The sequence below is a fragment of the Falco punctatus genome (genome assembly GCF_963210335.1).
Source record: "Falco punctatus genome assembly, chromosome: 2".
Lineage (NCBI taxonomy): Eukaryota > Metazoa > Chordata > Aves > Falconiformes > Falconidae > Falco > Falco punctatus.
Window position 1 is genome coordinate 119,764,382 of NC_137581.1, and position 27,947 is coordinate 119,792,328.

Consider the following 27,947-nt stretch of genomic DNA (forward strand, 5'->3'; position numbering starts at 1 on the left):
AGAGCAGGTCACTGCTAAGTACTAAAAAAGCTAAAGGAGAGCTTTCATTCCAAACTAGAAGAGACGGAAACACCTATACTAATTTAGAGTCATTTTGCATGTACAATATACTAGTCCAGAACTTCACTAGTTTAATGTTTTGTTTTAATAGAAGTTACACACGCAACACACAAAGCAGGTATCCAGCCACAGCAATCTCAGAGTCAGAGTTGCCACCTTATAATGGGTCAGAATTAGTTCTCCAGCATTAGAAATCCTTAGGGACCTCCCTGTTTATTTAGCACACCTAGTAACAATAGCAAATACAAAGAAGCCTCACTATTTGCAATGGCAAAACTTAACTGACACGTTTGCACGAGTTATTCCTCTGTGAGGATTCACACTGCTACAAAAATGAAATAGTTCTTAAGACCAGCAAAAGAAATTAAGACAAAGATAAGCTTTCAGATAGGATTAAAAACAAAACAAAACACCACCACCACACACACCACACAAAAAACCCACAAAAAAACCCAACCAAAAATACCCCCCCAAAAAAAACAGAGCAAGCAAGCAAAACCTCAGCAGGAAAGTTGATTTGATTTCAGTTGACAGAAGCTACACATCACTTAACTTCCACTAAGGACACCACTGCCTATAATAAACCAGCTCTGCAATTGGACAACAAAGTAGTTTTGAAAGAACAGTACATTACGTGAAGAAACCAGTATTTTTCTTCAGTTCCTGAAGTTTTACAAGGACTACCAAAGGGATACAAGAGACTTCAGTCCCTCAAATGAAAATCTGGGGGAAAAAATAAATCCTGTTTTACTGATGTAGACAACTTAATTGGAAGTGCTGCTGAAGTGACCTTCCAAGTGATGAAGGGTAATTAGGTTGCTCCACTTTCACAGCATGTAAATGAACTAAAGCAAGAGAAGGTACTGGACAGCTTCCTCCGTGCTTAAAACACCCAAAGGTGTTTTTGAAACTGGCTGTGAAGGGACATATAGTCCGTCTCTGAAAAAAGTCTGTTTAAGAGGACAATTCAAGAGCACACAATTAGCTGGAAACTCTGCATCCTTAGAGCAGCTTGATGTGCCTCTTCATTACCTTGCCTGATGAGGCAAGGCTGTGAGAGCGCCGTACTGAAACAGGGGAATAAACAGCAAGATTGTAAGCGACTAGAATGGGAGAAAGGGAAGTGAGGAGAAGAAAAGGAAAAAACAGTCAGGCACCAGTCTCCTCAAACTGTGGAAAACAGCAAAAAGTCTGAAGCAGCAGTGTGCTTTTAAGGACAAGTGTCTTCAAAGTGGCAGGTCCAACTTTGGCAACAAGTCACTCGGAAGGAAGAAAAAAGGCTCAGGATGTCGAGAGACAGACTATGCTGGTGCAGAAACCATTGCTGTGCCGTGTATGCTCTGCTTCATCAAGTTCCAGTTCAAAACATCATCTAACTTGTGTTTACAATACAAAAAATGCAGATAGTAGCAGTAAACTGTAAGCCGTATCAGGCAAGCAGGAAACAAGTCACACACTATATGAAAATACAGTGATCAGGAGTCCACACATACCACTGTGACTTTCTCCTCCTTTAATATGTATCTACTGTATGTTAATAGACACAGGAGAATTTCATTGATACGCCACGAACACCACTGCTTCATTGAAGGCTGTGGAGGTGCTAGATGAAGAACACAATAAAAGAGGACCATTTCTTTGTACATGTCTTGTCATTAGCATATAAAAAACCCAGCTCAAACGTATTGTTATCCCACACAAAACTACCCACTGGACAACAGCAGGTAACAGTGAAATTAATGAACTTTTGTAACAGTCTTGCCTCTCTCCCCAGGCATTTATGTACATTATCTTTAGAAGGAAAAAAAAACTCTAGGGGAAACTAAATGTCTTTTCCTCCAGTCATTTTCTTGCAATAGACACCTATCATACATCTATAGGTAGCTGACACTACTCCTATACAGGTAAATCAAAAAGAAATCACCCACAACTGGCTTTTGATTTGATCAAAAGTAGGTTTTGACTCTGACATCTTTTGAGTAGAAATAGAGGGGCAACATCTAAAACTGAAGACAAAGCAACATCCTCACTATTTACCCAGAAGTGAGAAATTACTTAAGGAGCTTTTCCCGAGAGGCCTATCCCAAACGTGGCACTTGCAAAGACCTTTGAGAAGCTGCACCGACAGCTGAAGCAGAATTTAAGCTTGTCTTTCCACGGTTTGTGCAATCACTCACGTATGATCACAGAAATAATCCTCCAGCTCTCTCTGAGCTGGTAGAGAACTGTCCAAGCATTTTGTCACTGTGCCTTACTACTTCTGACTGATCACCATCAACTAAGAAATCCAAAGAGCTACAGGAGAAGGAATATGGGTTTTCTAGAAAGAAGCCACCTGTAACTGCCGGCAAAGGCCAACTCAACAAGCCCCTACACGCATTCACACAGACGCTCTCCAGCCAAGGGACAGGCTGCTCCACCTGCTTGAGCAAGGCGGACATGGACTCCTTCGTGCCCTCTGCCCTCACACACCGAGATGAAAACACAACTGACAGATGAGGTTTTCAGTCAGTCGTGATGCAATATGCAGCACCACAGACCTGGCTGTTTTGTCCAAGGAAGACTACGAAACTGCTGAGAGCAGCTCCCACCTGCAACACCATCCTACATCCCCGCCAGCTGTAGCCTGGCTGCCAGCCACTTGCTTCTGACCAGAGCGAACCAACAGTCTGCCCGTTTGTGGCTCAAAACGTTCAAGCCACTGTACTTTTGGCCGAACTCTGACAGAAGGTAACAGAAATCATCCCTGAAGGACGAAGCATGGCTATACCTGGGGGAAAGCTCCAGCAGGACGGGAGCTGCACAGTTCTTCCCCCACACCCTCCAGCGTGTAACGTCAACCCCAGAGAGCAGGTCGCAAGGCACACTGCATCCAGTGCAGATCGGAGACTGTGAGCGCAGCTGTAGCAAGTGCTCCCCACTGGAGACAATTATATATTTGAAATGGTACCGGGTATAACACCAGCAAAACCTTTCACAACAGCAGGCACACCAAATGCTTTTCCTCATAGAGCTCTTGAGCTTAAGCATGTAGGTTTTCCCATCAGTCATTCGGACTTTGCTATGCTGTGCAAACATTCCAGTGCAAATTAGGCAAATGGATCAGAAAGTTCAACGGTAACAGAGAGATCAGAGGATAAATTTCTGTGGTATAACTTACTACTATTTTACCTCCCAGTTCCAACTTGTCTTTCAACAATGACATCAAAACTATTTCAGTACTATTCAAAAAGCAACCTTATACTGAACAAAAAATTATATATTAAAGTATCTCCATTTCTGTTATGCTTACTTGTAACACACTGGGGCTTTTAAGTGTAAAATAGGTTTCCCTCCCCTGCCAAGATTATTTTTCTTCCAATTGCATCTTCTTTATTCCAACTCTTTTCTAATGACAGTGATTCAGAAATTATTTCGAGTCAAACCATCAACATTAGACCATAACCACATTTTTCTTGCCAACCAGTTGGCTGCTGTTTTAATACTCTGAGAAAGGTAAGTAAGTATAGCCGTGTCTATTTCACAAACCTGTGGAGAAATTGAAAAGTATGAGAAGCAGCAAAACTCTGGAAAAAATAACTATGTATTTTAATACCTGTTAGAACATTAATGTTAAAAGAAATGGAAAGCCTGGAAAAATATATGTATCAGCAACCAGAGAGTATTTTTATTGAATCATCCTCTTAAGGTGCATGACTGCCTTCCTAAGCAGTTTGCTTGGCCATTCAGTTGTTTGATCACTCCTTCCCATACAAGATACCCTGCATCCCAAAGCAAGGGCAAGAAAAAAAGGCACCTATGGAAGTACCTGCTAACCTGTAGGGACCAGTTTACAAAATGCTCTAGTACCACTTGCTTTCCTTGCATTTAACTTGTGCAGCTTTTAATGATAAAGCAAACCAAAGAATTTACATGTAGCACATTAGAGTGTTTAAAACACATTCTAGTCAGCATGCCTAAACCCATACCACATTGAAGGTGTAAAAATGTTTCCTTAGTGAGACAAAAGAATGGAGACGGCAATGCTTGGATCATCATCTCTGCTGTATTGCTCTCTTCTACTCTGTACTCTGGGAAAAAAAATAATTGCCAAGCAAATGCTTTTGCCAATGATTTTTAAATTAAAAAAATACTTTCATAACTGATCATTAGGAGAAATTCATAATGAAAAATAGGCTTTAATAATATTCAGTAGACAGAATCACAAGGGTTTATTGGTAATAAAAGCCTTAATTACAGACTCAATTATTGATAGACATATAAATGAAGCACAGTTATATCACTTTTATAAGCTGTGCAAAATACAAACTAGAAAGCAAAGAAATCATTCCTGGGCTTTACTGCCTAATGCCGGTAAGAGGTTTTTTGTGGTTTGGTTTGCCTTTTTTTTTATTATTTATTTATGGGGAAAAAAAAAAAAAGTTCTACAACAGCTCTCATTCCCTCTGCTCTTCCTTTCCTTCACCTTTCACTTAGCTTTTCCATCTCCATCCAATCTGCCCTTTCATCCAGTAACAGAGTCCTTCACAGGCTCCTGAATTTCTTTCATTCTGTCATTTTAGATGATGACAGGAACGACTTCCATCAAGTTTTCTCTGTGGCCAGAAGTGAGCCAGTGGGTTACTGCTTCCGCAGCCCACCCTGTAGCAGCACTGCTTCAGGTGCAGCAGCAGCATCTGCCAGTGGGACAACCCCACCTGGCCAGGACAAGGATGAGGAGATTGTGGTGCTGGTGCTGAACTGCTGTAAAATCCAAAAGCCTCCCCTCGTCTCTATGAAGAGCAGACCTGACTCTTATGTCCTCCAGTCCACACAGGACTTTCAGAAAGTGTCTTGCAAGTCTCCAACCACTTCTGTAAAGCTCGGATGTTCAATAAGGCAGCAACAAATCTTGAAGGAAAATCACTTCATTTCCAATGCAGCTGTGCAGCACCTCCAAAAATCAACTCCTAGCACAGCCTTACACACACGCAGCTACCATCTCACCACACCAGAGTGCTATCTATGCTCATTTGAGGATCTCTGCACAGCCCCAGGCAGCACTTAGCACCCCAGAAAGCCACTGCCAGGAGAAACCTGCCCTACCCTGTAATCAACAATAACAAGCTCAAAGAGTTTGTTAAACCCTCCGTGTGATCTAGATTCCCTGACGTAATTTCCTGCAAGAAGCTGGAGCAACTGGATAAGACTTGCACAGTCTTGGAAAACAGCGGGAAACAGCCCCAATAGAGATACTGAAACCTGAATAAGAACCGAGGCAGTCAGGCTGGCAGAGGTTGCTATTCTTAGCATTGCTTCCAGCTAAATAAAGATTTCCAGATAATAAAGGTATCAAGTGTACCTAGAAAATACTTTGTTTCACTGCTGCCACAATGTGCAGCTGTCAGTCAAGTTTCCCAGTAAGTACTTAGGACACAAAAAACAAGAAAATTCTGCAGCCTTAGAACAACTGATCATTGCCACAGATTCAAATAAGCGTTATACATCACTTCTAAAAACAGAGGCGCAGTCAGGCCACTAAGTCAGATAAAAAAAAAAAAAAAAAATCATACCAAGACAGAAAATACAGTTCACAAGAGCCTGACTAGTGCCAATGACATGCTCTTTGAAACATAGGAAGCCAAAATACACTGTGATTCAGAAACTAACTGGTCTATAAAAGCTAGCCTTGAATAAGAAGTAACAAATAGTTGTGGTAAATAACTTTAAAATTAACTTAGAGCAGGAATTTTTTTTCTTATTATTCAAAAGAAAGTTGAAAATAAGCAAAAAATCAGGTACAATAAGCAGTTGCAGTAGAGCCTACAGTGCTCGTGGAGAAACAAATAAAAATTAACATTAAAAAAGTGGTACAAGACCACCAGTTCTACCAAAAGTTACTTTTACCTAAGCAAAATAACTGAGAAATATAATCAAATCAAATATCCTATTGGTAAATAATGCCTGCCCCATGTGACCTGGCTAGCAGAACAACTTGATCCAACCATTTCTGATAGCTGCAATTTCAGGTATTAGGCACTTTAAAAAACCCAGATGATTACATTACACACAAGATCTTTTTTTAAAAATCCTTCAGTGAAAGCAAGCTATCCAGAGGTGCACAACTGACAGGATATGCTGCCAGCCAGGAGAAGAGCAATTGCAACAAAGCCTGCAGAAGGCTCCAGAAATACAATCGTAGGAGAGAGTCAATAAGCAGACAACAATGCTACAACATTTGAACAAAAATAAAGGAGTGTTTGATAAGAAGGTACTTCAAGAATAGGGATATGAAAGCTTGCATATGAACAGTGAACACTGGCTGGAATGGACTAGCAGGACTGGAAGATTAGCAGTTTTCTGGCACAGGGCATTCATAGCCAGTCACCAGCTACAAATAACTTTCCCAACAGGGACCCAAACTTCTCTTGAGTGCAGAAGTCAGAGGAAAATAGAAATAACAAAAAAAGAAGCACGTTACCTTATGTTACTGTCCCATTTATCTGTAAATTCTGAGTGACGATGTGGATAAATGAACCATGCAGGGTTGCAAACCTCCTTTAAATTCAGAAAGCTGAAAGTAAAAATTAATTTATGCATACAACTGGGGGGAAAAAAAAAGTGTTTGACTAATGAGAAAGTATATGCCATCATCTGTCATGGGATGAATGCAAATTGTGCTTAGATATTGAAGAGCTTGATCCTCATCTTTCACAAGCCAGTTTAAAAGACTTCAGGGAAGAGAAACATTTCTCCCTCATCTCCCTAAAACCCAGTGTGTAGAAATCCACTGAGATAATGTGTAGGCATTTACTGAAAATTATTACGGCTTCTAACCTTTTCTAACAAGTTCCAGGCCTAGGTAATTGATTATAAAAATGAAACTGCATTTACCATTTGCTAACTTCTGATAAGCAGCAGCTATATAATTGATTCTCAATTTCACTACGCATCCAATTGCACCGATACAAAAGCCTGTATGTGAAACATTGATATTTTATCTAACAGTTCATCTGTTTCACGGTCTACTCTCCCTCCATGAATGAAGATTGAACTAAAATCACCACAAAAAAATGATATTGACTACTTCGGTGTACTCGGCATCATTACTGGGTAAATGACCCAAGACAAAATGAGATGCAAGGTTATCAGAAGTTACTACTTTTCTAGGAGGGAATCTAGGAGTCAGGAGCAATCATTAGTCATTGTCCCACAGGTCTCCTGAGCACATCTGTGTGTCAGAAATCTTGCAAATACCATAATCCTGTGTTTCTCCTGGCATCGTCACTGAAAAGAACACCCAGGGAATGGGCACGCTACTCCCACAGCTCCAAAGATACAGACAGACATCCACCTCCCCACTACCTTTCAATGACTTCATGACTTTCTCTCAGAAGACAGGCAAAAAATACTCCAACCTTTATTTCTTCCACTTATTCTCATAAAAAAATTCTGCTTTCCCTTCTCATTTCTTCTTTCAACTCCCATCCTCATTTTTCTCCATGTGCTTATGGAAAAAAAAAAAAAAAAGCCACAACCCATTCAACACATTTCCTCTATTAAACATCAGCAACAGTGAGGCTCCACCCATTCTCAGTTTTCTCCTTCAACACCTGCAAAAGGACTATAATCTCTGAGGCACAGGTTGGTAGACAAATTCTGATTAATTAGCTGTATCAGAATAGTTTGTTAATATAAACACAACTCGCATCAGCATGTATACTCCTGCCAGCATAACAAATAATGCTCCCTCCTCCTCCCCCCTTTGCTTTGCTTTTGACAGTGCAGTCTGCTCACATAGGTGCACCCATGCTAGCGCCTGGGCTAGTACAGAAGCATCAGGGAAACATACATTATATTCCTGAGCAATGTGATCCTCTAATAAAATACTCCCTTTAAAGTCTGTAAGATAATTAGCCCTGATCATTCCACCTGATATTTTATCTGACATGTTTCCTCTCTAGATCTTCCCCAAAAAAACAAAGCTTGTGTTTAACGACCTACAGGGATAAAAGAGCAGCATCCTTTCCTCCTTTACATCGTCTCCTGCTGGCCTAGAGCACAAGGCTCTCCACATGGACAATCTCACAAATAGGTCAAGGCAAAGGACTTACAATCCTCATCACATTCACTTCTGATGGACTCTGACTTCCTTCACAATTTACAGCTGATCACTCTTCTCCATGCTTTAATTATTCCTAGGCTGGGAAATTCTGCAATCAAAGAACTCTGAAGTGTTGTTTGAGATGACAGATGAGCCTGTGATTAAGAAATTCAGGTTGTCAGGCTATTACAGGCATGGTTAGAGCTTGGCCAAAAAAAAAAACACAAAATAGTTTGTTTAGCTCTGTTCAGATCTTCACTCCAGTTCTTTCTCTAGCCTGAGCCCAAGTTCAAGTAGAAAGCACCATGCCTAAAAATCAATCTTCCACTGATGGGCCAATTGTCCAGTGCAAAGAGAAAACAGGGTACACACCAGTGTTTTAATTACCACCACTTTCTCCCAGTAAATTTTCTATAGGTCTTGATTTCTAACTCAATTTCATGTACTGTGAGCCAAGATTTTACAGGCTTCCACTTACGTGAAGACAATTTTTTAATGATTTAAGTCTCTTGTAAGTAGTCATGGTAATCCTTCCTTCATTTATATTTTACAGTCCTCCAGCCTGATGAAAATGGAATTCCAGGAATTCAAACAACCTAAATAGTCAGTCATTTTTCACAATAATCTAACAAAATATGCTTCACTGAAAGTTAGTATTAAAAAAAATTCAAGTTCAAATTAAAACTATTCTGGAAGTTTATTTGAAATAGCAATGACAATAAAGCACTACAATATCTCATTGAAAATTGGGGCACAAACAACACATGAATGGGACCATAACTGAATTAGTCTACACTGCAAAATGAAGAAGTAATCATCACAGGATTTGATAGCCATGCATTTAAACATATTCTAATCTCAAAACTAATAAGAAGGCATAACTATAAAAATAGATCTCTCATGTTAAGTCTCATAAAAGACCCAAAACTGCAAATCTGCTCTAAAGGATTTCCTCACATTTTAATTAACAATCATAAAAATACTGTGATGAGATAATCTCAGTTTATATAGAAGCATTTTCTCCATTTAAAATTATACTCAAGAAAGCTTAGTAAGCTGCATATTCCTTGCTGACAGGCACAAAAAACCCCCGTATCTTTTCTCATATATTATATATATGAAAAAAACATGCGTGCCCAATTTAAAAGCGAAGGCTTAAAAAATCAGCCGAAGAGGTGAACTTGCATCATACTCAGGAAGACTGAATTAGATCAGCCCCCTACCTAAACTGTTTCTTTGCAAGCTGTGCTAGCCAGGAGTCCTCTGCAAGGAGCAGAAAGATGCTATGACTCACAGACGGTACCCAGCATCTTCTGCAGCCTCTACACCATCACTTACAGCTTACCGAGTCCTCCTGGGCCCCCTCTGTAGGGACCCTGCTACCTTTAGCCTAAAAATTAGGTCCCTAAGAATATATATAAATACTTGAATAATTTAGAAGCTGGGTATTCAAACAGATGCTGGATCACGGCCCAGAACTATTGTGTCATTTTCTGCATTTTGTGACTTGGCACAATTGCTGTGGTAGGTTGACGCTGTCTGTCAGCTACCACAGCCTGATGCTCCCACCTCAGTCGGAGGCAGCATGAAAAGGCTCAGACTAGAAAAAATGGTTGGCAGCTGCAGTTCCAGCAGCAGTGGGTCACGCAGCTACATTACAGTGTTCATATTAAATAACTAATGTTCCAGTCTGGTTTTATGTGTTCTGAAGAAACTAAGGAATATGGGCTGCTTCGTCCTAGAGATGAGTTCCTCAGCCACGTTGAACGAGGGCAGCATAAGGCGCACGCTGCTCCAGAGAACATCTGGAATATGTGGAGATGGCTCCACAGGACACGTAGGTCACCCAGTGCTTACACTCGGTGTACAGCACTCTTTCCCTGACACATCACCTTGTACATCAAGCCTCTTACAGGAACTAGAAGAATATGGAGGGTTTTTCCTGTACAAAAAAAGGCAGCATGAACAGCTTCTCAGGCCATCCATACTGACCAGGAGCGGAGATGGAGGCTGCCCAGAAGACACACGTTACTCCAGGCGGTTGCCCTACGAGCACAGGCTGTGCAAGCCCAGAGTAGGAGCACTTGAGCTTTGAGGAATCTCTGTGGGGAAGCAAATGTCTCAAGGCAGGGACTAACGCCACGTTGTATGGCTGACATGGGGAACACAAAGGGCCGAGTGGCGCGGCCTGGCAGCGGGGGGGCTGCCCCAGAGGCCGGCCTGCTGCTTATGGAACCCACCGAACCCAGGAGCATGTGGCGATACAGACGGCAGAGCAGGCGCTGTGTCTCTTGAAATGGGTTTCCCTGGTGCCCCCACCTGCTCTGCTCCTCTCCCTCAAAACACTTCTAGCAACAGTTCTCTCCCGTTTTCCAGAAAGCTCTCTGCTCATTTCACTCACGAGCAAAACTCCACCTGCCCCGGCAGCCGCTTCCCCGCCAGCCACAAGGGCAAGGGCAGCGCACGCCGGCCCTGCGGAGCCACGGCCGGGCCCTGGGCCCCTTCCCCGAGGGCCCGCTCCCGGACCCCCGCCTCCCCACCACCCTCCAGCGGCAGCACAGCCCGATCCCAAAGCCGGGGTCCCTCCGGCCCAGCTGTCCTCCACAAGCTCGCGCTCACCACGTACGCAAGCCTCACACACACCAGCCACAGCTCCTCCCGGCCACCAAAACGGCCATCCCCCGCCCAGGCAGCATCCTTCTGCAGGCCTTCCCAAGCGATGCTCCGTCCTTCCCCGTCTCTGCTGCGAAGACCATTTTCCATATTACTTCTTTTCACAGGCTTTAGGGACATGCCTGGTTTAACATGCTGGAAGTAAGCTCTTTGCCATTTATTTGCACATGCCATCCCCTGCAGAGGTGCTGCGCTGCCTCTTTGGCCCAATTCACCAGCTACAGACAGCAAACTTCTCCTTCAGCTGGTTCGTATGTGCTCCAGTCAAAAACATTTGCTTCGAGCAGTGGGAGAAAACTGAACTTTTAAGTATAAAGCCAGTCCATCTTCTTTCTCACATTAATACACCCTGCCAAAGATTCAAAGTGCTGCTCTTGCAATTCTAAATACTCTAGCTTTCCTTAATTGTTCTCACCTCTAAAGCCTTCACCCTCCTAAACCTACAGATCAGAGACATTCACTGCCAGTGACACAGTGAAGTTTAGCAAAAAATATGTTCCATTTCTCAGCCTCAAATGTTCCCAAATATCTTTTAAAGTCCAAGTGCAGTTTATAAATCAAAACCACCTCTATTGTGTTATTTTGTTTCCCTTAAACCAAAGAAAGAACTTATACTTTTTTTTCCTTAAACATTTGCTGTTAAAAGAATAAAAATCTGTGGGTAAAATTTCGAGTATTCCATTTCTGTATCTTTTTCCAATTCCTATGATCTTGGAAAAACAAGTTTAGACTCCCCTCCAAATAAAATGGCAGAAAAGCAGCAGCTTTTCCAGTGTGAATCTGCATGCCAATGCACTCCACAAAATTTTAAGCTTCCAGTTGCATGTGCCATCAGTAGAAGAGATCACACCTGGGTACATACAAAATACAGCACCTAGAAGACATAGCTAGAGCCCACACTAGGGCTTGGTCCCAGGGCTAAATCATATAAAGCCACTAATGCTCCTCAGCTGCAGCAGTGGCCGCTGGTGGGGGCTGACTGCCAGGCTGCCTCAAGAGTCACTCATCACCTTAGTGCTTCCCTGCAACAGAGGGAAGAAGTGCCATCTCTGAGGAATCACTGCTCCTGCCCCAAGTCCTGGTGGAAGCTGAACCTCCTTAGGCTTTCTGACCCGGACACGTGCTGTTCAAGGTCAGGTCACACAGCACCTCCCACCCTCCAAGTCTTGCAGGGCAAAGCTTGGCTACCCCTGACATGGGGAGAACTCTTGAGCATACAACTCTCATCAGGTATAGCTGCAAATACAATTTGGACAAGGTTAAGCATTGTGGACTCACAAACAGCGTGTTGGCAATAGCAATTATCAAGGATGTGCGACTATTGCAGAATTAGCCCACATAAAATTTTCTAGCCTTGTAATTGCAACTAAAGTTTTACCGAGCAGCCAAAGGCCACAAAGCATTCACTGTTTGAGGCGTAGCTCAAGCAAATGACACGATGCCACAAGAGACCTAAAGCTCAGATTATTTTTCCACCACTGAAGTACCAGAGTTTGGGTTAGACTTCTCAAATCCTCTTAAAAGGCATGCTGTGGTACTTCCAAACTGGCTTAACAGCCCAGGATTGCTGACATGTCCTAGGGAAAAGTGGCTCTCCTAAGCCGCTGTCAGTCCCAATTGTAGACAGAAGGAAACTGTTGTCAAACTTCACTGTTTGAAAAGGCTGGCACACAGTACCACTTACTCCAGAGACCATGATTACTTTCCTCTTTCATTAAATGATATTAAAAAAAAAAAAAACAAACTCCAACCCTCAACCCACATGCAGTCCTCCATCTTCCCTGAATAGAAGGAATCAAAGCAACTTTATAGGTTTTTTCCTTTAAAGTTGCCATTGAGAAAGCTAATGGGAAACTGCCAAGCTGAACATTTTATTAGCAGATGGAAGTTTTAGGTCTTAACCTCATACCTGGAATTAACACAAGCCTGGATAAAGCTGTTTGTCTAGTATCTATCCTTACTGCCTTTCCTAAAGAAAGAGTAACGGTCCACCTTTATAGAAAGAACAGAAGAAGAAAAAAACCACCAACACACACCAAAACCCGCACTAAATAAACCATCCAGACTTTATGAAAAGTTTTACTAAGAAAATAAAGAATTTCATTGCAATAGTCTTCTTAAAGCATCTATTACCATTTTCAATTAACTGGGTCACTCAAGTTTTATGTAGTTTACTACACAGTCACAGAACTTGCAGACCATGAGCCACCAATCTCCTTGTGTGGTTATGAAAAAAGTCAGTGCTGTACAGTATGTCCAAAAAAGTAACAAATATTTACTCCACTGCACAAAGAGAGCCTCCTCCCAAGGAGCTACGGCACCCACCACACTCACCACTCTGCTCTTCCACACCTACAAGAAAAGCTTCTCAGAACAATCATCACCGTTTAGGGATGGTGACACCTCGAAGATTAGCACAGTTGAAAAGCAAGAAAAAGCAAGCTATTTACGGGGCTTTTGTGAATTTGAATCCACACCTAAGACAAGGCACCCCACCATAGCAAGAGGGCTAGGTTTTATATACGCTTACACAAAGCTTCCAGATGTGAAGCTCATACATGGCCCTCAGGAGCAACCATATGTAAAGCTGTAACAGTAATTCACTTCAAAAAACAGTTTAAAAGCACTACTTCCATCCAGAAAAATTAACAAGCTTTTTGGGCTGAACCATCAACTTCAGTCTTCAAAATAACTCCCACATTTTATAAAACTGGACTGCGAATTCCAGCTAAAACCAATTTACCTTCTTCTTCTCCTCCTCCAGGTGCGGGTATGACCCCTCATGACACCCTGCTGCTTTCTGGATGAAGCTTCTGGCAGCTCACGCTCGCCCATTCAGCATTCATTAAAGAAACACACTGCATTATTCATTCCTCTGTGCCCTGTGCCACTGATGCAATGGAAAGAGAGCCAAAGATCACCAGCATACCGAGTATGCTGAAGCCCATCCTTCCTTATCACCGCTGTACTTGCAGATGGACATAATGATTAAAAAGTGACCTACTGAGTGCTTTGCACACCATTCAGAGCAGGAAGAAAAAAAAAATAATAATAAATGGGACGCTCCTAAAGCCAGCAGATGCCTTTCTGCAGCAGTTCAGAGGGTTAGTGCGCCCCCAGCAAAAGCGGGTAATTTCTCACGGCTGGGAGGAACACAGACTCTTCCCTTCCCCTCCCACACAGCTGAAAGGAAGCGGCCACCACGGTCACTATAGGCGACCACCATTACAGAGAGTTTCTGACCTCTGGCTCCCGAGTGGCACGCTGCCCAAGAGCGACTCCGAAGCTGCCATCACCCAGCTGTGCTGCATGGTGGCTGCGGCAGTGCTCCAAGCCCCGGTCCGTGGCTGTGGCCAGCAGGCTCTGCAGAGCCTAACGCCACCAGCATGCCCCAACACCCTGCTACATCCCCACTCTCACCACAAGACCTCTGAAAAAACACATTCCTCCCTGCCAATCCTACCCCTCTGGCCCTCAGGCAGACATGATACACCTCTTATGGCCCTCTGATATACCAGGATTTTGATATATAGGCCGGAAAGGTTACCTTCCCCAGTCCTACAGCAGCTTCCTTGTGGCTGCAGACAAGGGCTTACAGCTCTTTTGAGATAAATAACTTTGTTTCTTACAAAGCAGGCATATGCTATGTTAAGATGCATAGAAGATGCCAAATACATTCCGTGAACCTAAACTAGAAAAACTGTTAGCATGCTTTTTTCTACATCCATGGTTATCAGCTTTGCAACTTGCCACTTACTCTCCACTATCTCAAAAGCTTTAGACTCCTCCCCCTGCCACCCTTGGAAGCTGTGCAGAAGTTTTGGATTTAACACTGCGGGGCACTTAAAATGATAAGCAATGACAAGAAATGACCTGCAGACACAACTGAATCTGGCTGAAATACCAGGACCTGACCCTTGCCGAACCTGCAGGTGAACTTCCAGCAGCCCCAAGCCAACATCAGAGAGTCAGGCAGACACTGAGGAATTTGCTGCTGTAGGACAGCACACATTAACTGGGGTTAAACCTTTTGGGTAAAGGTCATACTAAGGACTTAAACTTCAAAGCTAAGACAGAACCTGTTGCATCATTCAACAGTAGTGTGATGAGCAAGGTCAAACTAAGCCGTGGAACAGCTACCCCTCCAAAAGGCAAAGCCCTGGTACAGAAACCATGTCAAGAGCTAAATCACTACAGCAAAAATATTGAAAGCTTCCAGAAAACATTAACAAAAAAACCCCACTTACAATGGCAACAAAGATGCAAAATGTAAATTTATGCAAGTCACCATCATTATTTGCTTATATATTAGCAACTGTTTCAAATCATAGAACAGTCTGCACAGCAAGCTCTGCATTACCAAGAGTTCTTGTCTGTACAGAAACCTGATAGTAAGAAACATAAATCACTCATATAAACTGGAACCTGGTGGGACATTCATATTACTGACTTCCTTATTGCTTCTGTGGGTAAGTAGGGTTCAAGACTAGCAGTAAGTTGTGCAGTAGTTTGAGAACTGAGGAGTAATATTACACAAACGATAAGTCTCAGTCATGAATTAAAGTTGGAAAAATTATCCCCTTGCTAACCTTTCAAGCTGTCAAGTGTAAGATGCAAATGTTTTCTTGATTTACATCACCAGTTGTCAGCACACTACTTTGTTGGCAGTGTCAGAAACTTTCAACTTCCCCAATCTGAGAAAACAAATCCCATAATGCTATGTGAATGAGTTGTAAGATAACACTTCCCCTATCGTCTTCTCCATATGCAAACACTTATTATACAACTTGATGTGCAGTATCGAGAATGAAGGAACCGACTCAGAAACCTTCTCTCTTCTGATGTTACACAGCTACACTGAAGTTCCCCAAATCCCGCCTAAACTTTCCATTCTTTGTCCCTCTTCTTCTGTTCCATGTATAGCTTTGTAGGTAAAAGCCATTAAGCTCATCTCTGCTCTCCAAAACAAGTAGAATAAACTAACAAACAGATATGATTTTATCTGGATGAGTCACAGAACTCATTTTGCTAAATGCATGCTGGTTTCTACATTTCATGAAACAAAATTCCATGCCAAAAGGGAGTAATACCCAGGCTAAAACTCTAGACAATCAACAGCAAAATAATTCAGGAACTGCAATTAAAGAACCACATCTCACAACTAACATTAAGACCTCACACCTGCATCTAACTGCTATTTTTAAGCCCAGTTCAAACTGGGTGTTCTCTGTAAGCTACCTAGTTACAGAGGCTTATGTGAACATTTACCATTCCACTGCACAGATAAACCACATCAGCCCTCTCTTGCCTCTCAGCCTTAGCAATTCTTCCTGGCCAGCATGATAAACTCACTCAATTCAACAGCAAGTTTTTTAAAAGTAAGTTCTTCCACTTTGATTTGGGAAAAAAAAAAAAAAAAAGAAAAAAAAAAAAAAAAAACCACAAAAACCAAAACAAAACCTAACCAACACCTAAACCCACCCACAAAAAAAAAACCCACAGAACCCCAAAAACTCACAGAGAAAAAAAACAACAAAAACTTAACATGTCAATCAGTTGTGTGAAATGCCCCATTTAACTTTAGACGTAGACAAGCTACATCTATTTTGTTATCCAATATCTAAAGTTATTTTCTCTAGTTCAATCAAAAATATGCAACTTCTGTGCATTGTATTTGTGCAGGATTCATCTGACTGAGGAATAATGCTGAGTTCATTACAAGTTTAATTGAAGGTGACCCAATTTAAAGGACTTTTTTTTTTTTTTTTTTTAGAAGGGCTTGTCCTTAATGGGGCTTCATAATTAGTTTCAAAATAGTCTGATAAGAAATGAAATTTGAAAAATAAAGGATCCAAGAAAAATGTAAAATCCTAATTTTGCAGAACAGTTATCAGCTTTCTGTATGTACCTGTTTCTGCGTTAGAGACACGGCACGGGTCAAAAGTATACCAGCACATACCTGAACTGGCTTTCTATTACAATAGCTTAGAATCCAGACTCCTTTTACAGAACAAAATACATATTCCAGTTCTCCTTTACGAGCCTAAAAGAACTTACTGAAAGAGTCCATTTTGTTAAACAAAGGTCCTATGTGATACATCTTCTAGCCTTCTCTCACCGCAACAGTCTATCTAGTGCAATCATCCTATTTGTACCCTATTTCATGCAACACCACTCTTGGCCCATTTCATCTTTAGAAAGTACCCTCTTTTTATTCTATTTCTTTTTGAGCTTCTCCAGGAATCTCCCCCCCCCCCCCCGGAAGACATGAAGAGGTCATTTTAAAACCCGATTCTGTGACGCACCCATTCAAAACACACAGTGCCTTGCTGCAAAAGAGAAGTATCTCCAACTGAGTCATCGTTTGGGGGCTGCCTGTTACATGACTGGGATTTGTCCTTCCTTCCCCTTCACACAACAGGAAGCCTGTGATGAAGGTAAGACGCCTGCAGAAACAAAGCCTGGTACCACAGAACACTGCAAAGAAACAAAGACTTTTAACACAACTTTTAAGCTGAAGCCAGAGGTCTGCAAAACGCGGAGACACGCTGCTAACAGTAAGGTAGTGGAGCTCCCTCTATTGAACTAGCTGCCATAGCTCTTCAAGCTTAAAAGATGCCAACTCTGCTCAGAATCAATGTTTTGTTAAAACAAAAAACCGAGACTCCCCAGCCCAGACAGCTGGGATGCACCCATCAGGTACACTGTACGAGAGAGCTAGCCGAGGGAAGGGGACAGCCACCGCCCAGAGCTTCGGCCACATGTCGAAATATCACCAACCTGCCAGGGCTCCAGCCCGGAGGACTTCTGCTCTCCATGAGATGGGAGGAGATGTTTAAAATGTGCCTGCTGTTTCAGTGCTTTCCCTCAGGACCAAAACTGCTGTGACCGATAGCCATGTCTACTGATGCCGGGAGGTGCTACAGATGGGGCTACTGCAGCACAAAATGCAATGCATCAACGCGGTTCAAGCATCTGAAGTTTTTCTTCACAATAAGGGGTTAACCATCCGGAGTACAATTTAATTGAAAACAGATGATACGGATATATAGACTGCTGAAACACTCATTAAATCACCAAATGCACTTTTTGCTTGTTATCAAGGGAACAGATCAGTATTTCCACTGCTATTGAAGGCACTTCAAATGCTTTCTAACCAAACATTACAGAACTGTTCTAACCCCTGATAACCTCTAAAAATCATACCCTAAAGCTGCAGGCACTCTCTCTCTGGTTTTATCACTTTCTCCCTTTTTTTGCCTCCAAGAAGAGGCATATTTCTTAACAGCAAAAATACCAGTTCAGTAGAAGCAGCAGTTGTTTTAATAAGTAAATATTTATTTGCCTTTCTGGAGACCTAGATGCATGATAAGAAAAGCAATTTAATCTAAAAGGCAGGCAGGTATCCTCAAAAGAGTTGCCACTTTGGAGCAGAAGATTAACATCCACAGGCGTAGGACTGCCTGTGATTCAAGCCATCCTCAATAAAACACATGGGGGGAAGAATGAAAACAAAACAAAAACAAAACCAGAAAAAAGGAAGAAACTCGATCCAATGGCTGCCAGTAGTAGATTGTCAGCATACCAGTTATACTACAATCTCCTCTCTAAAAGATAAAATTAATTTTCAAGTGTATTAAAGACAGGAACATAGAGCCTCCTTTAATATCCATCCTGTTCTTATTAAAGAAAAGATACCAGGATAAAGAATGTGTAGGTCAAAGCCTTGTCTTCAGGGAAGATAAGGCTCAACAATTTCAAATCAAGGGGAGTTGTTAATACTCAGTTTTTCCTGGATAAATCACGTTCTGCTCAAGTCAATTCTAATTATCACCCTACAGCATTTGCAGTTCTTGAAGAGTCTCTCATTTGAGCATCGGTGCATGGAAGCGTAACTATTTTTCTTGAAAGGAGAGGAACTCAAGAGAAATCAGCACAGTGCAACAGGTCCTCAATTCTTTTACAAGTGTGGCCTTGCAGTTTACATGCATTTTCTATTAAAAAAAAAAAAATAAAATCATTGTATGACCAGAGGAATAAGCTATACGCTAGTCAACCAATAGGAACTTTGAGGAGCACCGAACAGACAGTATGTAGATCACAGTTTTTGGATATTGTACTCTTTCTCAAAAAACAACATGTAAAAGTCTAGTCCTGTATCAGTTTGCTGAACTAAACAAGACCATACTAGAAAAACCATATTGTTAGTGATGTGAAAAAACTGTTTCCACAATCAGCATGGCAGTATTAAAAAAAACCCAAAAAACAACCTCCGACATGTGAAACAGCAGTGGAACAAGTGCTGCAGATCAACCCTTGAGCAAGCTTATCTGTAGCCATCACACCTAGGGTCATGTAGTGCAGCTCACAGAAAGAGAAACGGAATATTGATCATCTAGCATTAGGAGGTCTTGTTACAAATTATAGCTCCTACAAAGTTAGCACATTCAGTCTCTCAAGTGGTAATAAGCTCAAAGTATATACAGGTAGGCTTGGCTCCTCCGTAGCTGTTTCTTACTCAGCAGTCTGCTTTTCTTGCACTCAATCAGTCCAAAACTACCCTCCAGCAGTTTTAGCAAAAGTTTAGCAAAAACTACCCTCCAGTATGTCCCTGTGTCAGGAACCTAAGAAAAGCCCACAGTGGTGTGATGTGGTATGACCAGCCAACACACTAAAGCTATTGCCACCACAGTAGTACTTATTTATGTAGGAGGTCCTTTGCACCATACGTAATCAGGTGTGACGTCATGGAAATCTGCAGTGAGGACCCTGACAGCTTAAGACTATAAAACGCACTACAGAAGTAGGCTATTTGTAAGAAAATAGAGAAGATAATTTTATCCTGATCCCAGATGTAATCTGCATTATGTAAAACACAACGCTATTTTCTTTGGTTTCCCCTTCATGTGTCATTGTGCATAAATATTCAGAGATTCTGCTCCCCAAAACTTTCTGCTGGAAATAAGCCAACAAATAGCTTAACTTCTACTACAAAGACAGCTGAAACTGTTTACCCTGGGATTACACATTAGCATCCTAGGTTACCTTCAGGAAGGAGTATGGATGGTACTGTAAGAAAGGCTATTACTCTTACAAAGGTTGGAAAGTGGAAATAAGGTATCTGTGGTAAGTCATATTTAATCCCAAGATAATTATTTCATGAACATAATAACATATATTTTCTCCAGTAAAAATCAATGGGCTGAAATTTCAGAGATTTACAGACCTGAATGATTTCTGCTGTTGCCCTCTGCCTTATGAGAATTGCTAAGAAACCCAGCAGAGCAAGGGAGGAGCACAAGAAGGAAAAAATAAATTATGTTAAGAGACTTTTCTAGCACATTCAAAACAAAAAAAACCAAAAAAGATTTCAAACACTTCCCAAAGCAAACAATTTAACAACTTACTGTTTTGCTACCTGTGCGTTGGATACATAATATGTCAAAACATATATACATCGTGCAGACATTTCCTGACTTCACGTTCAGAAAATCCATGTGCACTTCAGATCTTAATACAGAAAGCCAGTTTCTGCAGGTCAGCATCGCACCACATGTACTAGGGGAAAAACCCCTTAGTCAGGAGGGAGAACACATGTCATGTGAATGAGAAGACCACACATTACAGCCTCACTACCCTTACACAATGTGGGGATATGTAACAAGTCTTCACTAATAAAACATAGTACCAGAAACACTGAGCTTGGTACTTGTAATTCACCAGAAAGCAGGGGGAGAGGGAAGCTTTACAAAAGGTCACGATTAGCTCCTGATTAAGAGTTAACTTCCTTTTCACATAGTCATTTCCTCTAGAAAAGTATGAAATTTTAATTGGTGTTCTCCTTTAGTCTGACCTAGACTCAGTCTCCTAGCACCAAATGCAGACTTGGACACCCCCCCTTTCTTTTTTTTTTTTTTTTTCTCTCAAGTGTATATTTTCCTCAGCAGTTTACCTTGTCAAAAAAGAAACTCAAAATTTCTCATGGGGATCTACAGTCAGCTTGAATATTGCTGGAGATATCTACACCTGACGCACATAAACTTTTAATATGCTTTTAACAGCTTATCTATTGCTTTCAATATGCAAACTTGAAATGGCACTCCCAAAAGCCAAGCAACATGATAGAGTAATATATCCAGAATTTGTTGTAGATGATAGCAAATTAGCTATCATCTAAAATAGCTGAGATAGCAAGGAGAAAGAAACGTGAAGCCTACAGTCATATCAAGAGCTTTTTATGGATATTTTAATGTTTAAGTACCTTTTACACACAGAACAAACAGGGAACTAGAGGCTTAAATCTTGTATTAGACTTCCCAGGCATTTTCAGTACTGCAGAGAAAGTTTCTGAGCCGAGGTGGGGCTGGTTCCTCCCCCTAGGTCTTTGCTCACACCGTTAGCCCGAGCTTCTCCTTGAGAGGGCAAGGAAGAAATGGAGAGCAGAAAGAACCAGGCAGATGGTTTTACCTCCAACCAATTATTTAGATCGTAGTGGTCACATCCCACCTTTTTATACATCTCCATCAACACAACTCCCGAGATAAAATATTTTATGGCTTCACGTTTCATTCAGTGGGAGAATGTAGACAGTCACACAATCAGTGAGATCATTTTGTATTTCCTAGGATAAACCTCTCCATGGGGGGGGGGGCAAGTCATGCTGCTTAGGAGCCGAGGTGCTTATCTCTCCTGGATACTCCACATGCCTTTCCGATCTCATAAACCAAACAATCTCTCCTGAAGACTTTCTCTACATTACAGAAACCAGCATCTTCTGTAAGTTCTGCCACCGAGACTGATAATTTTTATGTCCTACGGTGATTACACACTGTAGTTGCCAAAGCAAAAGCCTAGCAGAACAGCCTGCCATATTGCTTATGGTTCCAACATCGCTCTGGGTTCTGTTTGGAGCTTTTTTCTTTTTACTATTCTAATTGAAATTAAAGCTTTGGCAGCCTTACTTTATGGCTGTAGCTCATTTCCTACTGAACTAGCGCCTGTAGAAAAGAAACATTAATAAATGCAGCAAAAAAAAAGCTCTGTTCTGATCTTCCCTTTGGATGAGAAGATGCTGCCTGTAAATGGTTAACGGGAAAGCACACAGTAACAGGGCAGAGGCCAGGAATGAAAAACCACCAACTCGACACTTCTGCAAACCCTTCGCGGCAGCAAAGGCAGGCGCAGAAAGGCAAAGCCATTCCTTAAAGCAATACAGAACGTTACCACAGGCTGACGCTCTTTCTACAAGAATAATGAGCCGGGCTCCGCGCTGAATGCAGCACTCCGCACTTCACAGCTTCTCCCTCAGACTTCACTTTCACGCTCAATATTTACAAAATAAAGCCTACAAACACCTCATGGCCAAAATATTCCCGCAACAATCAGGGTATTTAGCACTCCCCGCGCCTTCCCACTTCCCTAACGCCTCGAGAGCGCTTTCACGGGGCGGCGGGGACGGAGGGGGTAAGTGACCCACGCCAGCCAGATCCATCCTCACCCCACGCAGCGCGACCGCCAGGCGTGGGACCCGCGCTGCCCCCGCGTGCCCCCAGCATCGCGCCCCGGGTACCCCCCGGCATCGCGCCCGGCAGCCCGCCCCCGGGTACCCCGGTACCGAAGCCGGGGAGGGAAGGAGCGGCCGAAGCGCCCAAGTTGGAGGCGGCTGGCCACAGGGACGTGCCGCTCCGAGCCGCGGCTCTCCCGCCCGCCGCCCGCTGCCAACGCCCCGGAGGGACCCCGCCGCCGCTCCCCACGGGGGGAGGCGAAACAGCCCCCCCCCCGCCGCCCCCCCGGCTGGGGCAGCCCCTGCCTTCCCCTCGGGAGAGGCGGCAGCAGCGCGCCCCGGGGGCCGGCGGCGGGGGCAGGAGGGGACCAGCCCCGGCCGCTCCCCGCCGAGGCGAAAGGGGCTGCGGGACCGGGAGCGACCCCCGGCGCAGAGCCCCCAGCTGACGAAGGGCGGCCCCGCGGGCGGCAGCGAGCGGCGGGCGGGCACGGCCACCCGCGGCCCCGGCCTCCCCCCCCGGCAAGTTCGGTGCGGCCGGGACAGCGCGGCCGCGGGTGCCGCTGCTCGCGGCGGGCGGGCGCTCACCGGGCGGCAGGCAGAGCGCTGCCAGCAGCAGGCACAGCAGCGGCGGCGGCGGGCGGCGGCAGGAGGCGCAGGCGGCGGCGGCGGCGGGGGGCTCCATCATCCCGCCTGCCCGCGGCGGGACCGGCAGGCAGCGGCGGAGCGGGGCGGTGCGCGGCGCCCGCGGGGGCTCTTCCCTCTCGGAGCGGAGCGGGACGGTGGTTTCTCCCCCTCCGAGGCGGGGAGGCGGCAGCTTTCCCGGGGCGGCGGGAGGAGCGGGAACTTGCGGGGCGGCTGACTCTCCGTCTCAGCGAGGAGCGACTCCGCACCGGAGCAGGTGGCGGCTTCCCTCTGGCAGCCGAGCGGCGCTCCAGGACTGGGAGCTGCGGCGGCAGAGGCGGAGCCGGGCGGCGGCAGCGGCAGCGCTGGGTCCGCCCCCCCCGCCCCCGCCGTCGGGCGGGCAGGGCCAGCCGCCGCCCCGCCGCTGCCGCCGCCGCTAGGCCGGGCCTGCCGCGGGGACGGGGCCGCTGCAGCCCCCCGGGGGGACGGGGCCGCTGCTGCCCCCCGGGACGGGCCGCTGCTGACCGCGGGGGGACGGGGCCGCTGCTGCCCCCCGAGGGCACCGTGGAAGCAGCGGGGCGGGGGCAGTGGGGCTGGTGGGGTGCGGGTCCAGCCGGCCCCCCTTGGCCCAGCCATCCTCTGCATCTGCCCGGTTGGCTTGGCTGGTTCTGTGCGCAGGATGTGTGCTGGATGGCAGTATTTCAAATAAAAAGCTAACTATTATTATTATTAATAATAATAATGATGATAATAATAATAATAGTAGTGATGCCTGATGCCTGTTATGTTCTGTCTTTAGAAGTGTGATGGAGGCCCTTGTTATCCCCTCCCTAGCCACAACAGAAAAAGTAAAAGGAACCAGAGATGATAATAACCAGTTTAATCTGATTTAACTAATTTATCATAGGAGTCAGGTAAAGGGAAGGGAAAGGAGCTCACAACACATCATTGCGTGAAGAAATGTGCTGAAGGGCAAAGGAGGGATCGTTCATCACTCTAGAAGTCGGCTGCCCTAAAGGTCAAAGAGATCCCTGGCAGAAGGAATGTCACCCAGGAGCACTTCGCTGCCCCGCGCTGCCTTCCCCCACCCCCCGGCCAGAGCAAGGGGTGCTGTTTGAGGGGGGTAATGGGCACCCCGAGCGCTCAGCCAGCCACAGCCAACGGTAACGGCACGGGGTGCCCAACATATCTCCCACGCTGCCACATGAACTAAGCCTGATGTCCGAAATCTAAAAATATGAATCATCGCTGGCCCCTCCAGAGGGACTTTCTGGTAGTGAAATCCAAAGTGTCAAGTGCTTTATCTCACTTGACCATGTGATGATGTGAATTCTTAGACAGGAACTTCCCCAAAACTCCTGGAAATCAAAGACAAACTTACCCGGTCTGTTCTGCAAATAATATCTTCACTGTTCTCAAAACAAGTTTCATGATGGCTAACGACTAAGAACACTCAAGCATTACCGTGATACAGAGTAGGTTTAGAATAACTCAGCCTGCGTCTTTTTTTCCTGATTAATCACGCTTGTTTTCTGTGAAGTGGGGTAAGGATATTTTGCTTTTAGAACTTCAAGTCTAAAGCATCCACTTTAAAATGTTCTTCTGTTCTCCCACATTATTATTATTATTGTTATTATTATTATCTTTTATTGTGTAAGGCATGCTATGCAATCATTTAAAAAATATTTTACTTTCTAGGCTTACTGCTCAGCAGAGCTCTGTCATCCTTTGTTTTCTCAGCAGATTTCTCTCTATGGGCACATTACTGAGCAGATTAAAAAAAAAAAAAGTACTACTTTTAAGATCAAATAAGCTTTTTGTCTTCCTGTTGAAGCTGATTAGTATTTCCCATTCAGTCTTTTTGACTTCCATGTTTAAAAGCAGTGGAGTACTCATTACTAGGGATATTTAGTACTTTTATTGCAGTCGAGCCTGGAGACCCCCTCAAAATCTTGAGCAAGACATCAGATAGAATTGCACTGAGATGACCACCTAATCCAGTTCCAAGTTGTATTCCTACCAGAGTTTTTAAACTCCTAGTGCTTTTAATAGCATGTGCTGGTTTTGCAACAACTTGGTCTCCATTATGAATTAACGGCCTAATCCTGCCGTCTTTATTGGTACGGGCAAACCTGTTGAAGCTAGCAGGATTGTGGCTGGGAAAAAAAAGATGGAAAAGTCAGTCTAAAAATTACCTGAATGCAAACAAACATAGAAGAAGAAAGGCATTACAGGCCAGAATTCACTGGGCATTCAGTATACGTTTCCTTTCAAACATGGCAATGGCAAGAACAGTTTGTATAAATACAAATAGATGCTTTGCTGGCTTAGGGTATTAACTAATGCTCAAGCGCCTTGCTTTTAAAGCAGATGATTAACTGCTCCCTCATTTGCATCCAAATAATTAAAAGCATATATTTTCCATCAGTGGGAGCGGGGATGAGGAAGTCTTTGTGAATATTGCAAATAATTTCCAACGGCATGGTGGAGAGGCTAGAAGGCAAGCTGTAGGGCTATACATTTAAACAGGCAAAACATACAAAGTCATTTTACAATTTATGCTTTAAAAGAGTATTCATAAAAATTATTTGATGACTATTTTGCTCTCATGTCTGTACTGAATGTGTGGTTTAAAGTCTGTAAGAAATACGAGAAATGCGGAAGTTTACATTAAGGACGTAATACTTAAATCAGAAGTATGATTTGTTTAGGGTTTCCCTCACTCCTTTGTCATTTCTCTTCAAAGCTGTTTCTACCTTTCACTTCAAAGGAGCTCTTTGAATTTTGAGTAAATAGAAAACATCTCAAGCTGAGATTACTCGAGTGTTTTGATAACTTTGCAGGAAATTTAAATGAGATTAGAAATTGTCAAGATAATTATTAAAGATATCTTTATGTGCTATGTCATTTCAACTGTCCTTAATTCTGAGATTTGTAGTTAATTCTTTTAATAGCTGTTGGGTTGACAGAATATAGATTTGGTTTTTTACAGATTATTTTCTTGGGCCATGCTCCTCTTCCCCTTGAAGTTAATGGGAGTGTGAGTGAATCATGTTTGGAAAGCAGCAAACTGTCTGGCTTTAAAGTCCAAAATACACTTTTTTTTTTTTTTTTTTTTTTAAAGGAGTTAAAACACTTACTAGTACAAAAAAAATCTGGAGAAAATAACTTTGTGTTTGAAAAACACTAATAATAATAGTAATAATAATAATAGTAGTAGTAGTAATAATAATAATAATAATATCTTTGATAAATGCTTAATCCTATCAAACCATAGATTTTCTATTTATGTGACAAAGTGGATTAAAAGTGTAATCCATTAATAATGGTTGTGCATCAGAACAAAGGTTTTGTTAAACTGAAATACAATTTCCCATTTACAACAGATGCATAAAATGGTTACTTTGGAAGCAAATTTCTAGCAAGTCTGTTAGAGAATACTTTTGAATAGAGCACTGCTCAACACTCCTGGTAACTTAATCTGTTGTTAATAGTGAGTGAAGATTTAGTCTTGGGCGATAGTTAATACTATGTCAATGAAACTGTGCGTGCCATTTGGACTCAGTGTTCCCTAGTACACTCTGCAAAATGGGAGCTGCCTGTTGTTGCAGCTGCCCTGGAATTGTGAGACAACTACTGAATGCAATGTCCAGCCTTGCAGGTCTGTAAATCTGGTTCTGTTAGTGTAGCTGGAGACTGCTGAGTTAAAGGTGTTAATTCAGAAGATACCTACGTGGGTATAGGTTCTTGGCATTTGCATTAATACTTGTTGCATCATGATCTAACACGAAGGGTTAAGTATGACTGTAATCCATTCCGCCAGTTACAGCATTACTAAAGGAACTGTTAGTGAGTCATATGCGACTTGAGTCGTATTTTATGACAATTGGGAAATCCACACAGCACTGCCCGCTCCCCTGAGCGCCTAAATAGCTTTAAGCACCAAAGTCTGCAAACATGAGCCAAAGCACACTGAAGTCATGCAGAGTCTTTCACTGACTTTGTTTGATTAAGGTACAAGCCACGGTAGAAGAATGCCATGTTTGTCAGGAATTATTTTGCATTCCTCAGTATTGGCACATGAGGATAACTGGTAGCAAAGTCTTTCTGAATGAGATCAGCTGTGTGTACTGGAGTGTCTCTGGGTTTTCAGGTATTTCAAACAGGACATGCAGGACACAAATAGAAAATGTTCAAAAAACAGTCTAAAAATGAACTGTGACCAGGAGTAGCAAAGAAGAAAGCCTACTTCCTGGGTTTTCTGCACCCATCTGCAGATTTGGCTGTCTCTGATCTAAGTAAGTGAGACACATGCATTTGGAATAAATATCTATTTAATAAATACATGGATTAAAAAAACCAAAAAAACAAAAACCAAAAAAAAACCCCACCAAAACCCCAAGAAACTGCAGTGGAAGAATACCTGGGATCTGTGTTTCCCATATATCTTCACTGCAAAAATGATCCCACTCAAAAAAATCAGCGAATGCCTGCCAGTATTGTCATTATAGTCATCAGCACAGCAGTTAAGCTCCTGAAAGAAACTTATTTTCCTATTACCCGTGTCCAATGCACCTGTTTTTTACATAATTTAACTAAAGGACCAGTACTGTACAAACACTCATTAAAATAACATTACACTTGCATTATATACAAAATGTCCAGAATGCCTTCAGCTGAGATGAAATTCTCGTAAAATATAAGTGGAAGATGGGAGGAAGGAGTTTGAAGAATAGATGATGGTTATTGTCTGTAAAAGTTCATGATCTGCCTTAAAAAACAACCAAAAAAACCCCCACCCAAACCCAAACCACAACCAACCCTCCCCACCCCCCACCCCCCCAACAATCAAAGAAGAACAAAAGAAGAATAAAAGAAAAAAATACTAGACTAGAAGATGCACAAAAAATACAAAAGCTACAGTGGCTTAACTGAGAAGTGCATAAAGAGCAAAACTAGTCCAGTTCTTTAGATCGGACCAATATATATCAACTTTGCTGGCCACCT

At 43.1% G+C, this 27,947-nt stretch overlaps 1 protein-coding gene across 2 annotated transcripts in view; it reads right to left on the reverse strand.

Annotated features, from left to right (window-relative positions):
* The window catches only part of ALCAM (activated leukocyte cell adhesion molecule), a 124,603-nt gene extending 101,337 nt beyond the window's left edge, over positions 1-23,266 (reverse strand). The window contains exon 1 of one of the 2 annotated variants that reach the window (XM_080376020.1): positions 22,905-23,266. In XM_080376020.1, coding sequence (XP_080232146.1) covers positions 22,905-23,004 — 100 coding nt within the window. In that variant the 5' untranslated portion in view covers positions 23,005-23,266. The remainder of the gene's footprint in view (positions 1-22,904) is intronic. The other variant, XM_080376019.1, reaches the window with a different exon arrangement.
* Between the last annotated feature and the right edge of the window lie 4,681 nt (positions 23,267-27,947).